The sequence below is a fragment of the Helobdella robusta genome (genome assembly GCF_000326865.2).
Source record: "Helobdella robusta unplaced genomic scaffold HELROscaffold_73, whole genome shotgun sequence".
NCBI classification, from domain to species: Eukaryota; Metazoa; Annelida; class Clitellata; order Rhynchobdellida; family Glossiphoniidae; genus Helobdella; species Helobdella robusta.
This window is the reverse complement of record NW_008705415.1, coordinates 16076-33050: the sequence shown is the minus strand read 5'-3', so window position 1 is coordinate 33050 and position 16975 is coordinate 16076. Positions and strand designations below refer to the sequence as shown.

Here is a 16975-nt window from a genome sequence, read left to right as displayed (position 1 = left end):
AGTGCACCCAAACAATCCAACATTCTTTCAATCAGAAAATCAAACTCCCCAGTCGCCGCACTTGCAATTATCTGAACATCATCTGCATAAGCAAAACCCTTTAAAGAAAATTCATCAATGAGATACATAATATCGGCTGTATATAATGTAAAAAGAAGCGGGCCTAAAACAGACCCCTGGGGAACCCAAGACAAAACATCAACTGTATTTGACCAAGAATTATTATAATAAACCTGCTGGGTACGTTTGCACAAATAAGATTTGAAAAATTCCAAAGCTAAGTCACAGACACCGTAACTTAAACATAATCGACGTAACAGTGTATCATGATTCACACAGTCAAATGCGGCACTCATATCAAGTAGAGTCAGAAGAGAGACCTGATTGCGATCAGAAGCCTCAAAAAGTTCCGACAATACCTGTAACAAGGCCGTCTCCGTTGAATGAAAGCGTCTGAAACCAGATTGATTATTCGGAAAAAAGTTATTATCATTTAAATACTTTAGAAATTGTTTATGAACAATTCTTTCTAAAATCTTCGAAATAAAAGTTAAATTCGAGACAGGTCGAAAACTTTTAAGTTCATTCATGTCTAAAGACGCATGCTTCTGAAGAGGAATAATAATTGCATGCCCATAAACAGCTGGAAATGTGCCTGTTGACAGACACAAATTAATTAATTCCGTAAAATATGGCAAAAAATAATCTATATATTGTTTAAAAATATTAGCAGGCATACAATCAATCATACAGGAGGTTGACGGAGAACTAATTACAAAGGTTCTAACTTCAGACTGCGATACCCGCGAAAATTCACAAAATTTTATGTCAACATTAGACCTACACTTTATAGTAGGCTCTCCAGCTACAGATATATTGTGTTTTATCCCTTCAATTTTTTTAATGAAAAATTCAACAAAATCGTTAGCTGTATGGGTCATAGTACAATCATTTGATGACTCTTTACATAAAATTTTATTTAAGATTCTCCATAACATTTTAGGATCATTAGCATTTTCATCAACCAATTTTTTCCAATAATTTTCTTTTTTCTCCCTGAAATATTTGTTTTTTAACCTTAATGATTCAACCCACAATTTTTTGACCCCCATTCTATAATGTAATCTATATTTTCTTTCTGCCCTTCGATAATCACGCCCTATCTTACGACACTCCCGATCATACCAAGGTACCATATATATATATATTTATTTATTTATATATATATTTATATATATATATATTTATATATATATACATATTTATATATATATATATATATTTATCATTGTATGTTTTTATGGTGAAAAATAAAAGATGTTCCCATTATTATTATCATCATCATCATCATTATTATTATTATTATTGTTGTTGTTGTTGTTGTTGTTATTATTATTATTGTGGTTGTGGCTGTTGTTTTGAGTAATAATCATCATGATACATAATGAGGGTCATCGTAAACGACGAGATTAACATCGTCATCATCATCATTATCATCATCATTATCATCATAATCATCATCATCACTACCAACGACAACGACATCATTACCAGGACCGGGTCAACCGCTGCCCTGGAATGAGCTGTCGAAGTGTGAAGTCCTCATCCCAGCCACTGATGGTTAAAGATGATGATGCTTATGCTATTGGTGATGATTTCCATGATGAGGAGGGCTTTTACTTCTTCTTCTTCTTCTTAAGCATGCAAATCAGCTGTATGAATTTTAAATTTTAAAAAACAGCTTTTATTATTATTGTTGTTGTTGTTATTGTTTTCGAGTTGTTATTGTTGTTATTGTTGTTATTATTTATGATGTTATGATACGAAGTTATTGCTCAGCTGTCTCTCACTCTCTATTTCTTTCACTCAATCTGTCTATCTTTTCAAAACTTTTTCTAGACATTTCACTCTACTTTTACTTATTTTTTTTCTTTTTTTCTCTTTCTCTCTCTCTCTCTTCCTCTCTCTTTCTCTCTCTCTCTCTCTCTCTCTCTCTCTTTCTTACTCTCTCTCTCTCTCCTCTCTCTGTCGATTATTTTGAGGTTCATTCCTAATACATTCTATGCAAATGAATTTTCTTTTAATTTACGAGCAGGTTTTTAAAACTTTTTTTGGCGCGTTATTTTTTGGCGGGAAATATGATTTTAAATGTCTTTTTATTCTTCCTTTCTTCATTTATCCATTTTTTAATTAATTTTTTATTCATTTGTTTGTTTCTTCGATTTTAACATTGTTAAAATTGAACCAAAATATAATGGTGCTCATTCACAACGTGTGTAGTTAATAATTATAACAAAGATAATACATAATAATAACAATAATAATAGTTTTTTTTAATAATAATTAATATTAATTTACGATAATACATCACATTAGTATTGTTTTTACAAAATTACTCCATCAAATGTATCTTGAAAAGCTCACGAACGAATTTGTTTTCTCCATGTTTCTCCATATTTATTGATTTGGCCGGCATGTTATTGTTATTGTTATTTTTATTGTTACTATTGTTATTGTAATATTAATTATATTTATTATTATTATTATTATATAATTATTTCCGGAGCAATGATTGCACATATCGGTATTTCTGAATAGACTTATATAGATATTAGTTGATTTTTATACTCATGTATAAAAAAATATATATATATACATACGAGAAATTATTATTATTATTGTTGTTGTTGTTGTTATTGCTGTTATGATTAAAAATCTTTTCTTTAGGTCACCATATGATGCTGATATTATTAAAAATGCTTTTTGCAAAGTCCTGCTATTATTATTAATAATGATAATATTATTATTATTACTATTATTGTTATTGTTGTTATTATTGCTTTGAACATTATTTTAATTTATTTTTTATCATTTTTCATTCATTTATTTTTTTTGTTAGGGAATACTTAAGTTTTATGTAAGTTTTTCGTTTCTCTCTCTCTCTCTCTCTCTCTCTCTCTCTCTCTCTCTTTTTCTCTCTCTCTCTCTGTCTCATAAATACATACGTACAAATACTTCCACATGTTTGCACATATTTTGATTAAGATTTGATTTTTCAACATTATATTCGTTAGTATAGATATTATTAACGAACTTGTATATCATTGTTATCATTATTTACTATTTGTTTTATTTATCAACTTTATTATCATAATTTTTATGCAATTCGTATGTTTTTACTAATATGTTTTAACATTTTCTTATGTGTTTTGGTCGGTTTTTTTCATAATACGTCTGTCAGCTTGTTTTTAAAAATATAATTTATCTTAAGCAATTATTTTTACCGTTGTGTGTTGTAACATTTCTTCTGATAAACGTGAAAATGCTGCGCATCAAAAATTACTTTAATAGTTTTTTACTGAACGCTTAACATCGAGCTAATTTTAAAAAATAAATCTGCGGAACTTTAAATAAAAATCGGAACGTGAATTCCGAAATATTACGTATTTATTTACATTTTTTTTTTAATTTCTCAAGGTACAATCAATTAAAATAATTACAATTTAATACAGAATGGCGGGATATTTTATAGTTTTAATGATTAATTTGATAATTTTTCCATTCGAATTTGTGAAATCAGCTGCTGATTATCAAACAAGTCAAACAACCATTAATCCTTTAAGTTAGTTTTTTTTTCTTTGACTTTTTTACGCATTATATATATTTCATCAACTTTTAAATTGGACAAACTTCAGACTTGTGTGGGGTTTACACATCCTGCAATGAATGCCTTGGAAAAACCATCAGCAACATCACAAAGGTTATTTATATTTATTTTTATTTTCATTTTTTTTTTAATTTTCTAATCAGTTTTTGAGAATTAAAATTTGAAAACCAATTTTTACATTTTGTTAAATCTTCTTCCGAATGTTCAATGATAATTTTACATCAAACAATACTGTTTTTATTAAAAGATTAAAAGTTAATTTGGAAATCACGACAAAAAAAAATGTATAAAATTTATACTTATACTATAAATCAAAAACAATATTTTGCTTTATACATTTTCAACAAAATTTCAAATCCAGTGTTATTGGTGCACAGGGAATGAGAGCAGTGGAGTTTGCCTGTCGTATCCATCCAGCGATTCGTGTCCATTTGGTAAATCAAGATGGCAGGCCTGCTTCAGTAAGATTATTATCACTTTTATTCATAATTATTATAATTTATTATTATTATATAATTAGTAATAATTATAATCAGTTTCTTATGACATTATGATTTTGTGTCTGGCCATACTTGCTGTCCTCATCGTTCTCTTCCTCCTTATCACTCTCTACTGCTCCTGTAAGAAATGCTTCAGAAAGAGGGCCCAGAGGAGGTGATATGCATAAATTATGTTAATTTTAGTGTATGTGATATACATTAGCTTTCTTGCGTATATTATGCTAATTTTAGTTGATAGTTGTTTGATAATAATAGTAGTTAGTCGGTGTTGGTTTTGTTTGAAATAAGTTGAGTGCTTTTATATGGAAGAACGTTATTATTGCTTTCTTTATTATGGTTGTTATAATAATAATAATTATTATTATTATCATCATAATTTTAAATAATTTTTAAAGAGAGGATGTTGAAAACAGAAGGCATACCTTGGAAAACGAAGAGAGAAGAACGAGAAATGAACAGAGGTTTATTATTATTATTCTTGTTATTATATTAATTGTAGTTGTAGTACTAGTAGTAGTAGTTGTGTAGTAGTAGTAGTAGTAGTAGTAGTAGTAGTAGTAAGAGTAGTAGAAGCTGTGGTAGCAGCAGTTGTAGTATGAATTGTAGTGAAAATAGTAGCGAAGTTAATGCTTGTAGTAATAGTAGTAGTAATAGTAGCGTTAATTTTGAACAATTATTTATTTTACAGTGTCTCATTCATTCATTCATCCATTCATTCATTCATTCATTCACTCATCCATTTTTCCAACAGGGCCATTGAGAGAAGGGTGAAGTATGATGAGATACGCCAAAAATATGGTTAATATTTTCTACTTTTCATGTTATAATTAATTAAATTATAATTAATTAATATTATTATTACTATAATTAGTCATCTTTTCGATGGCACTGATGATAGTTTTCCAGTTAATTATATTTGTCTTGGCTTGTAGTTTTAGTTGTTCACCGGTCCATTAGTATTATTTCTATTATAAAAATGGTTTTGACATTGATAATTATTAATAATTATCACCATAATTATCAATATTATTATATCTATAATTTTCTTCTCTCTCTCTCTCTCTCTCTCTCTCTTTTTCTTTACCTCTATCTCTCTCTATCTCTCTATCTTCAGGCTTGTCAACCTCATCGGCTGGACATTATAGTAGATTCGAGAATGAGCCAGCTGGCGGGAATACTAGCACCGCTTAATAAAGAAGAAGAAGAAGAAATTATAATTATTATTACAAATTATTTAATTATTGTTATTATTGTTATAATTATTATTGTTGTTGTTATTATTTTTATAATTCTACCAACATGTCCGTCGCTATGCAGTTTCTACTCTACTTGCCTTCGTAAATTATTGCTAATAAATTAATAATTATTGTTATTTATATTATTACGATTATTCATTATTATTATTATTATTATTACTATTTTCTTGATGATGGAGTAAATTTGTTATTATTTTAAATGCTGATGATGCTTGAAGAATGGAATTTTTTTTAAAAAATAGTGTGTGTGTGGGTGGGTGGGTGTCTGTTTGTGTGTATGTGTTTGTGTGTGTGTCTGTCTATATCTATTTTATTTTACCAACCTTTTGTTATTTTTTCTATGTATTTACATTGAAAAAACATTTCTATGGTACAATTTTTCTGGTTAGCTGATTGAATGATTTGTTGAATGATAGGTTGTATGTTTGATTTGATTGGTTGATTGATTGATTGATTGATTGATTGATTGATCGATTGATCGATTGATCGATTGATTGATTGAAAAGCTGAGTAATATCAAATATCGCTGTATATATCTTAGACATTATTTTCAGATTTCTTTTTTTATTTGCACCGACATTCATTTTAATGTGAACAACTTTCTATTTGATACCGAACTTTATATTTTTATCCTTGTATGTATGTATGTGTATGTATGTATGTGTATGTATGTATGTGTATGTATGTGTATGTATGTACGTGTATGTATGTATATGTTTGCATGTAGGCGTGCGTGCGTGTGATTTTTACTGATAGTATAATAATACCACATGCTTTTTTTAACAAATAAATCGGCTTATTTAAAGCATCCAGTTTATAATTGATTTTGAAAAATTGAACGCTTCTCTTGGCAGTTACTTTCTCTTACACTTCTCTCTCTTTCTCTTTTTCTCTTTTCTTTCTTCCTATTCTTTCTTTTTTCTAAATGAATTTATCTCCCTTCCTCTCTGTCTCTCTCTCTCCTCTCTCTTTCTCTCATTTTTGCCTCTTGTAAATTTGGCATTGATTGCTCGTCTTATCAAAATTCATCAGCACCGCCGCACAGATGATGACGATGACGATGGCTTACTTACTTGATGTGCATTTCAATATTTGTTTTCATCTCTTAACGCAAAGCAAGTTTACCTAGGAGGCAAGAATTTTTAAAATAATTAAAAAAAAATGACTTCGGATCACGTCGAGAAAATAATTACGCAAAGTTAGTTATCATTCATTCATTTATTCGTTTGTTTGTTCAATCATTCACTGATTCATCCATTTGTTCATTTATTTGTTCATTAACTCGTTTATCAGCCACCCATTCATTCATTCGTTCATTCTTATATTCGTTCGTTAAACTGAAATACTGGGAAATTGAAATATTTGCCACCCAGATTACTGTAGGAGCTTCTCAACGTGCAGAGATTGTCTCGGTAAAACTGTCTCCGACCAGTATAGGGTAGTAACTAAATTTACAATTTTTCGACACAACAAAAATACACCAACAACACACCAATTCATACCAAAAACACGCCAACAACACATCAACAACACACCAATGGCGTAACATCACATCAAAAACACACAAAAACAACCCTAACCACAAACACACCATTCCCCACCACAAACACACCAAATCACATCACAAACACACCAAATCACACCACAAATACATAAAATCACACCACAAACACACTAAATCACACCACAACCAACAACGACGCAGTGCTTCTGGTGCAAAACAAACAACAGTGATGGAGGCTGGTGTCTGACGCACGGCGTTGAGGGCTGCCACTTTGGAAACTCAAGATGGTCGTATTGTTGGGGTAGGATTTATACGATTTTTTTAATCATATTACAAATTTATACCATTAAATTTATCAATTATGACCGTAAAATGAGGAAAATGTGTTAGTGTAGTGTGTAATTTTTAGCTATTTCAATGGGAAAGATGACAAAACTTGAAAAACAAACTCAGAACAGAAAAATATCTCGATGAAATTTCATCTTCATCAACTATACAAGCAAAACCCACACAAACAAAGCTAGCTTTAAATAACATTGTTCACCATTTCAGTCAGTTTTTTGTTATAACTTTTAAAAAAATATTAACCGTCCAGTAAACCAGGACGTTTTAACGCTGGTGATGTCCCTTCTGCTGACAACCATCTGCCTTAGTCTCATCATTTTCGTCTGCTGCATGTGTAGGACATGCTGCAAGAAAATTAAGAAGAATGAGTTTAGTTTAGATGATTTGCACGGTTCTTTATTACTTTTGATTAATTTGTCGATTAATTCACCAAAATGACTGGTTATTTTATCTATAAATAGTTTGGTTTCGATTTATGAATGTGTCAATTTTTCCAAACAGTGCAGCTAATGTGGAGAAGAGTGGAACGCAGCAGTCGGAAAATGCCAGGAAAATGTCAAAACTTAGTTTAAAATCCAAAGATGACACGTAAGCCGTTCAACCAAGCTTTTTCATTCCAAAAATGTATCTTCCAATTCAAATTAGTCAATCAACCAGTCAATTAATCGAACAATTCATTCATAAATGGCATTTTCATCATTCCATTCATAAAAAAATTTCCTCGAAAACAAAAAATTTTTCAGAAAAAAGTTAGAAAAGAAAGCAGATGAACTCGAAGAAACAAAGTAATACACACACACACACACACACACACACACACACTTAAATATATATATTTAAGTTTTCAAATGCAAGTATAATACCAAGAATGACAAGATAATTTGCAAGCGATCAATTGCGCCCGTAACGATTTTAACGTTGAACATATGCAAATAGGTATTTCTAACATTTTCATCTTTTTTTTAACATACATATAACACAACAGTACATACATAAATATGTTTCTATCTCTCTCTCTCTCTCTCTCTCTCTCTATATATATATATATATATATATATATATATATATATATACTACCCTTACATGTATGAATGTAATCATATCAACCCGTATTAAAGATAAATGAACTTAAATAATACTGATATTTTACACTTCTAGGTGAAGAAAACAAAAGGATGAACAAAAAATGTAGAAGGAAATCTCTCTCTCTCTCTCTCTCCCTCTCTCCTCCTTTAAAAATAACTCTCTCCACCTATTCACAAATTTATTAATACCAGCACATACATACATGCATACATACATACATAGGAACAAATGCCATTAGTAAACACATGCACAGCGACAACAATGTAAAAATTGATATATATGTGTAGGAAAACAATTGATATGAATGAAAATGACATTATTATTGTATCTCGTATATCATGTAGATACACATATCATCGAATTAATTACATTATCTATCTATATATATATATATATATATATATATATATATATATATATATATATATAATGATTGTGAATTCTTCTATTTGTTATAAAAAAAGTGACTTTATAATGGACAAATAAACTCTACTTAAACGAAATTTCAATTTTTAAGCAATCTTTTGTTGCAATCCCGTCTGCTATTTGGCAAATCGATGGATATTGTTACGTTATCACTCTAATTTATAAGATAATTTATTCTAATTTGAATTTATCAGATTGATTGGCGTTGGCACTCTAATTTATAAGCACATATCACTTAGTGATAACAGTGCTATAGCGTAATTGAAACGATAAAGTTTATTATCATCAAGTAAAATTCAAGAGGAAGTTTCTTCTGTCCTTCCTTATGCTTCTTCGTACGAACTTGCAAACTTTTCAGGGGAGGTGCTCAAATTCGAACTCCTTCACGAGGCCACAGTCAAAGCTAGGATTACTGTTGATGATGAAGATGGTGATGAAGATGGTGATGAAGATGATGATGAAGATGATGATGAAGATGACGATGGTAATGACGATGAAGATGATGATGATAATAAAGATGACGATGAAGATGATGATGAAGATGGAGATGACGAAACGTACAAAGTTGACGGTGATAAGAATGAAAAAGACGAAAACCATGATTCGAAACTCATGAGACATTTAGGAGATGAAACAGTTGACACTTGAAATATTATTGATGACAAATATGCGTTACGTGACCTGCATTGATGATCAGCAAAATGGGTGGAACGAAACACTCACTCCTACATCACATTTAACAAACAAACAAACAAACAAACAAACAGGCAAACAAACAAAGCGAACGAACAAACAAACCATCATCATCTTCCAGTTAGAAAACATCCGAATAGCTTCAACGGGCAGGGTACCATGAAGACAAAAAAAATAATTATATACATAAAGATATCATCTTCACTATCAAAAATTAATGTCACACACACACAAACACGCATATATATATATATATATAAATTTATAAAAAATGCGTATATATATATATATATATATATATACATACATAATAAATATTCATTAGCTGATATGTTAATTTAATCAGTGCTTAGTTAATTCAGCACTCATTAATTAAATTACGAATTAGGCAAACGCAATAATAATAATAATAAATAATAAATATTAATATTATTTTAAATTATTTATTTAGAAAGCTACAAACGAGTTTCTCGTTAAGAAAAGAAAAGTATTAAATAAAATTAAATGTTTCACATTATTGTATTTCTATTATGATCAACAACATCATCATCATCGTCGTTATCACTATCAATGAGTATAAGATCATCATCATAACCGTTATTGTTATTATCATTATCATCATCATCGTCATCGTACTCATCATCATCACCATCATCATCGTCGTCGTACTAGCGATCATCATCATCATCATCATCATTATCATCATTATTATCGTGATAGTAATGATCCTCATCGTTATCAATAAGTTATTATAAATACTAATAATTTCAAGAAAAATAATTAACACGAATCAATATTAACTTACAACAATATGACACTTTCTAATTTTATCCATTCGTTCGTTCGTTCATTCATTCATTCTATCATTCTATCATTCATTCATTCTATCATTCATTCATTTACCGATCCATCTATCTATCTAACCATTTATTCATTCATCTATTATTCATTCATCAGTATATCCATATATATCCATCCGTCCATCTTAATATTCTTTCTTACATTCTTTTCACAAGTTTTCATCCATTTTAATATTCACTCAATCAACCAATAAATCAATCAATCAATCAGTCAATCAATCAGTCAGTTAATCAATCAACCAATCAATCAATCAATCACTCAAATTCTCATTCAATCAGAGGAAAGGATTGTTTGGATTGCTTGCTCCGACTATACCATTACTCTGTGGAAAATAAAAATTATAAATACCTAAATTATATTATAATATATTATTATATTATATAATAATAATAATAAAGAAAATAATAATAATAATAATTGCATTCAGCCTATTTGAGTCACAACGAACAAGAGAAACATAAATGGATAAATTAATGCAGAACTTGAAACAACTTAATCTGCATGAAATAAACAGACAAACGAACGAACGAACAAACATAAAAACAAACAAACAAACAAGCAAACAAACTAATAAGCAAAATTACAAACATACGCGCATCATCCATACAACTCTCCAAGCAGCAACAACCCATAAATACAGACAAAAATCAACTCCACACAAGAAAAAAACCCACCCAACCTGACTTTTAACCCCGAAACCAGCGCCACCACCGCCAATACCCGTCCCCACACCAGCACCCCCTCCAGAAATACCGCCACCAGTACCACTTAACATACCTCCAGAAATACCAGTACCAGCACTCATAAAGGGGTTGTGTGTAGGGGGCGAAGACCAGGCGGTCATGTTGCTGTGTTGTTGAGGTAAAATTGTAGTTGACTGCCCCATGCCCCAGGCCGGGATTTGGGCCCCCCCGTTAGCGACTACTCCCATATAGGAGTTGGGTTGTGGGAATGGGATGTTGGTGGGTTGCTGCTGCTGCTGAGGAAGAGCAAGTGAGAATAATGATGGAGTTGCTTGTTGCTGGAGTGAATATAAACCTGGTTTGGATAGAATGTTTGTTGACATGTTTTACATCAATTTTTTATTCATTCATTTGTTCAATCATCAGTTCATTCATGTTTGTTGACATGTTTTACATCAATTTTTTATTCATTCATTTGTTTAATCATCAGTTCATTCATTTGTTCATTTGTTCATTCATTTACCTATTCCGAAACGAAATGATATGATATCTAAACGAAATCAACTACCTACTTTAATTCCATACTTTTAACGTTTAGCAAACTGATTTTAAAACTGACAACTATGAAGAAACACATGGTAACATTAACAGAAATAACACCAGCAAATTCTTAACAACACAAACGACAACATCAACAACAACAACAACAACAAAACCAAAACCAACAACATCAGCAACAACAACAACAACAAACCAGGGCTAGCCGTAGTATGATAATAGAGTGAAACGTTATTAGGTGCGACAGAACCGCCAACGAAAGCGCCAGTACCAAAAGGATTGGGTTGCATGTTTGCAGGCATTGGTTTGTTGAGATTAGAAAGATGTTGTTGTTGTTGTTGAAGTTGTTGTTGTTGAAGTTGTTGCTGCTGGCTAAATGGATTGGCTATAGCTGCCCCGCCACCTGTTTCGTTATTGTCCACATTTCATCATACTCTTATCTCAACTTGAATTAATAAATTTTTATAAAAATAATAACACCAGACACTTTAAGAACGAAACCAAACGAAATCAAAGAGCCCAGAAACGTACCCATTCCAAATCCTAAGCTATTATAAGATGGAGGGAGGATGGAAAAGTTTGATGCAGATGACGACAATGATGGGTTGATCATCGGCATCATCGACGATGATGCCGATGATAATACTATTGACGACGAAGGATGCTGATGATGATGATGAGTGGCATGGTGAGGATGATGATGATGATGACTCATCCATTCAGACTTTTGAGTTCCATTCCAGTCTATGGATGCAATCCCAGACGCCAAGGAGTCCCCGTCCAAACCAGCCAGTGCAGAATATTTATCAGATGTAGATGGAAAGAAAGATGCAGTTGCCGTAGCCACTGCAGATGTTGTAGTTGATAATGTTGGCTGTTGTTGTTGTTGTTGTTGCTGTTGTTGCTTGTTACTGGGTTGCAGTATGTTTGATGATAAGTTGAACATGTGCTGTTGCTGCTGAGACCATTGGCTAGTTTGGTTGAAAGAGGCTGCATAATGTCAAGAATTTAATAATTCAATCAATCAATCATTCTTTGTTCAGCATCCAAAGACCCAGTTCCCCTGAGGTAGGACGTGAGAATTTAACAATTAACTAAAAAAATTTATCTCCTGGGAATAAAATTTAAAAAGAAAATTAAGAAAAAAAACCAAATATTACATAAAATGAAAAATGTGAGAACTAACTTACATTGGTTTAATTTCGGTGCAGACTCAAATGCAGCAAAATCAGCAAAACCTGATTACCAGAAATAATAAATAATTACATAACTAACAAAAATGAATAATTAATTAATTAATTAAACCTTCACTATTTGGAAAATTGAACTGCTGTTGTTGAGAAGTCGTGGCTCCAATAACAGCCTGACCGAATGGATCTGAAATGAAATCTCCAAAAATATCGGTGGGCTGTTTCATCTGCTGTTGCTGTTTTTGCTGTTGTTGTTTTTGTTGCTGTTGTTGTTGCTGTGATGTTGCTAGTGTTTTGTTGGCTACTGGTGATGTTGTAGGTAGTGATGGGTTGACTGGCTCAGAGCTAGGCCTGTTGGTTGCAGTGCTATGCTGCTGCTGGTTCTGACTCGATATCACCTTTTCAAGTTAGAGAAAATTATTTATTTTCAATTTATTTATTAAAGTTATTTGTAAAATATCTTTTATTTACATAATCTTTTCGTTTCAATAACTGAAAAATTAAAAAAATAATATAGAAAAAAATTCTTCAAAAACAAACAAACAGACAGGATTATAGTTAGAAACATGAGGTAAGCCAGCCACTAAAGATGAAAGTGGTTTTGCATTGTGTGATGTCTGCTGTTGTCTCCCCACCGTATTCATCCTTCGACACTCTTCGAACAGGGAATCAGTAGGATGAACATACCATCTCTTCTTCTCATACCTCTGGCACATCAGATCTTTCATTCTTCCTTCGTCTTTTGTGTCGACATCCATGGGAATTCGACCATCATATAAGCCTAACCAAACTTTTCTGCAAAACTTTAGTTTAGTGGAGTAGGTTTTTTTCAAGAAAACTTAAAAGCCAGCGATGAAAAAAATGATATTGACATATTATTTTTAAGTGTTATTTTATAATATTGTTCGATAATAAGAGCCATTTGAATTGAAAAAGTTTAAATTAGTAAATATGATTATAAGCAAAATTTTAAAAAACATTATTCCATATTACCTCATTTCCTCTTGATTTGATAAACTCCATCTCATCATTTGAGAAACTAGCCATAGATATGGATTTAACACGGTGGGGAGGGTTCAAGCCACGTCTGAATATAATGCAAAATGATTATTAGTTATTTTAAATAATTCCAGATAATGATTTTGAACTTTAATTTATATTTTTCATACCAAACTCCAACAGTGCATAAAAAGCTACCTCTCTAACTACAAATATTAACTTCTTTTTTGAGCACAATGATTTAAGATTAAATTTATTTTAAATTTAAATGGCCTAAAAACGAAGCGCTAATCAACAAATCAAAGTAATTTTTCAAGTTTAAATTTAATTAAAAATTAAACAAATTTAATTTAATTAATTAAATTAGAAAAAAAACTGACAGCAGTCCACTACAGGCTGTACACACAAACGAGCCAATCATCATGTTAACATACGTTGGACCCCTCTGATTACAATCGAAACAATGTTTGTTGTGGAGTAGCGCCACGATTTCTCTCAATGTCTTCAAATTATTCTCCTCCTCCTGCTTTTTGCGGACATTAGAAGCCATCTTTAATGTTTTTTCTGCTAGTTAAGACTGGATGAATGTTCAAAAAACTCCTAGAGAATGTTTATTTTTATGGGAGGCGTTATATTTTTTTTATGTATTCAGTTTTTATAGCAGGCTCTCTCCTTGTATAAATGCGTTTCGAAAAAACATAGTTTCAAAGTATATTATAATATCTATCAAATTTATGTGTGCGTATGCATGTATATAAGAAAACCTTGAAAGAGAAAGCTGAGATACACACTATATAAAGTATTGTGTACTCTAATTATATGGATAGAAATGAATAAATAAAGGGATCAAAGAGGATCATTGGTGTATTCTTCATATATATATATATATATATATATTTGTGTGTATATATATATAATGCATGTGCAAGTAGAACCTCAATAATCACATCAATCGACAAGTTATTTTCAATTTCATATAAACCTCACAAAGACTTGGTCTTGCTGTCACTATCAGACATCGCTCCAACTTTTTATTTTATCCTATTTTTCTTTAAAAAAAATTAAATTCGCGACAGATCATTCGTGAGAACGAGCCACCAAATGGAAAAAAGACAAACTCTAATTTTTTTTAAATGAACCAACTAAACGTAACATTAATAAGTACTTCGGACAAGTCACAATTTTTATTAACGATCGATTAATCAAATCAATGTTTCTATAAAATAAAATCTATTATACATAAGCTTGCTGCCGATGAAGAAAGGCTTATCAAACAGGTATTAAAACAATCAGGTTTCTGAATAAAGCTAATCAAAATTTTTAATTTCTGAAACTTCACTTCGTACAATTTCCCAATTTAAATGTTTTAATGTTAACATTATAACGAGAATCTATAGAAAGCGACACATTTACTAGGTTGATTTAAAAAAACAGGATACAAAATTAAAAAGATTTTTCTAAAATGAAAAAATCTGAAAAGTGCAACTGTCATATACACACATATGCATTATTATAAACATGTATGTTTTAAACTCTGCCAATACCCAGAAATAACATTACTAATTAAATTCAAGTTGAAAACTATTTATATAACTTCAATGTCAAAATGTTAACAGGCTTATTATTTTTTAGCAGCTTTCTTTGGTTTGGCAGCAGGTTTCGCTGCCTTCTTTGCTTTGGCTGGGCTGGCAGCTGCTTTAGCTTTTGGTTTAGCTGGAGATTTTTTGACTTCCTTCTTTGCTGGCTTGGCAGCAGGAGGCTTGCTGGCAGCTTTTGGTTTTGCAGCCGGTTTAGTTTTTTTAACTGGAGAGGCTTTGGGCTTTTTCTTAGTTTCAGCAGCTTTGACTTTCTTAGGAGACTTCCTGGGAGCAGCCTCAACTTTTTTAGCCGGAGATTTGACAGCTTTTGTCGTTGCTGCCCTCTTTGCTAAAACTTTTTTAGGTTTAGTTTCTTTCTCTTCTTTATCTCCATTACCAATTTTGAAACTACCAGATGCTCCAACACCTTTCGATTGTTTCAAGGAACCATTTTTAACTCCGGCCTTGAGTGCCATCTTCAGGTGCGAGTTTATGACTTTCTCGTCATTTCCAAGAGTATAGTTCTGGGCAATGTACTTCAAGATGGCTTGCCTGGATGAACCTCCTCGCTCCTGAAATTAAAAAATTTTTTGTTAAAAACACGATTAAGTCAGAGTTTGACACAATTTTAAATAGAAACTACTAGAAATCATCAATTTTAAAACCAGATATACACTAAAAAAATTAGACTCAGTTTTAAAACAAATATTTAATAAAAATTTTGAAAAAACAAACACTTTAAAAGTCTACAATACAATCCACACAAAAATCAAATGCAACTACAAAATTTTATTTTAAATTATAATTTAACTTGACCAAAAAAACCAAAACCCAAAATTTTTAAAATAAACAAATCAAGCCTAATTTATTTTAAATTAGTAGAAATTTGAAAAAATAAAATGTTCAAGAAACAAAGCCTCAAAATTAGAGAATTATTCGATAAATAAACAAAATCTTAATCAAAATCAAGCAAAAGTTTGTGAAAAGAAAATCAACCTTGAGGGCATTGAGGGCATCCTTAATCATCTCGGCATATTTCGGATGGTCGGCCACCTTTTTTGCCTTTGGGGCGGCTTTCTTCTTCGGAGCTTTCTTCTTCTCCTCTACCGGAGCAGTAGCCGGGGCTTGTTCGACTTGTTCATCAGACATTTTTACTAAATTTGAATTCGAATAATTCGAGAAAATAAATCAAATATTTGAAAAGAATTCAAAAAAATCGTCGACAGAGAAACAAACGACAGCAGTTCAAACGTGGCGGTTTTTCAAGCGAATAACGCGGTTCGACATTTGAAAGCTTTATATAGGCTGGAAGCCGACCTGGTTGAGAGCTTCTGCGATGAAGGCGAGCTAAAATGTTGTTCTCGCAATTTTCACGATTTGAGTGTGCTTATGATAGTTAATAAAATGTCAAATTTTTAATTTAAAAAATAATTTTATTGAAATATTTTATATTCATTATATAGATTAAAGAGTCCTCTTTCAGAAAATATAAGTTTCAGTGCGTAAAATTTTACTTTTGATAATGAAAATCGCGATTTTGTGACAAACATAGTGAAAATGCCTGTATTAGTGATCTTTTTTTAAGTTTTCATTATTAAAGATTTAGATTTTCAAAATTGTATACATATTT

At 31.1% G+C, this 16975-nt stretch overlaps 4 protein-coding genes across 4 annotated transcripts in view; 2 read left to right on the top strand and 2 right to left on the bottom strand.

Annotated features, from left to right (window-relative positions):
• HELRODRAFT_181576 (hypothetical protein) overlaps positions 1-4970 on the top strand; it is a gene marked incomplete at both ends in the record, with an annotated part of 22634 nt that extends 17664 nt beyond the window's left edge. Inside the window, 6 exons of the mRNA XM_009031374.1 lie at positions 1555-1620; positions 3696-3760; positions 4029-4128; positions 4204-4321; positions 4563-4628; positions 4919-4970. Of these exons, the coding sequence (XP_009029622.1) occupies positions 1555-1620; positions 3696-3760; positions 4029-4128; positions 4204-4321; positions 4563-4628; positions 4919-4970 (467 nt within the window). The remainder of the gene's footprint in view (positions 1-1554; positions 1621-3695; positions 3761-4028; positions 4129-4203; positions 4322-4562; positions 4629-4918) is intronic.
• Positions 4971-6584: 1614 nt separating this feature from the next.
• Positions 6585-9432, top strand: HELRODRAFT_181575 (hypothetical protein; the record flags this gene model as incomplete). Its single annotated transcript, XM_009031373.1, has 7 exons — positions 6585-6621; positions 6797-6861; positions 7129-7228; positions 7523-7663; positions 7734-7860; positions 8016-8057; positions 9075-9432. The coding sequence occupies 7 exons, from the start codon at positions 6585-6587 to the stop codon at positions 9430-9432; spliced, it is 870 nt and encodes a 289-aa protein (XP_009029621.1).
• A 3837-nt stretch (positions 9433-13269) lies between these two features.
• HELRODRAFT_89687 (hypothetical protein) lies at positions 13270-14318 on the bottom strand (the record flags this gene model as incomplete). Its single annotated transcript, XM_009031357.1, has 3 exons — positions 13270-13572; positions 13763-13856; positions 14149-14318. 3 exons carry the CDS (start codon positions 14316-14318, stop codon positions 13270-13272), a joined length of 567 nt encoding a protein of 188 aa, XP_009029605.1.
• Positions 14319-15389: 1071 nt separating this feature from the next.
• HELRODRAFT_89725 (hypothetical protein) lies at positions 15390-16494 on the bottom strand (the record flags this gene model as incomplete). Its single annotated transcript, XM_009031365.1, has 2 exons — positions 15390-15917; positions 16342-16494. 2 exons carry the CDS (start codon positions 16492-16494, stop codon positions 15390-15392), a joined length of 681 nt encoding a protein of 226 aa, XP_009029613.1.
• Between the last annotated feature and the right edge of the window lie 481 nt (positions 16495-16975).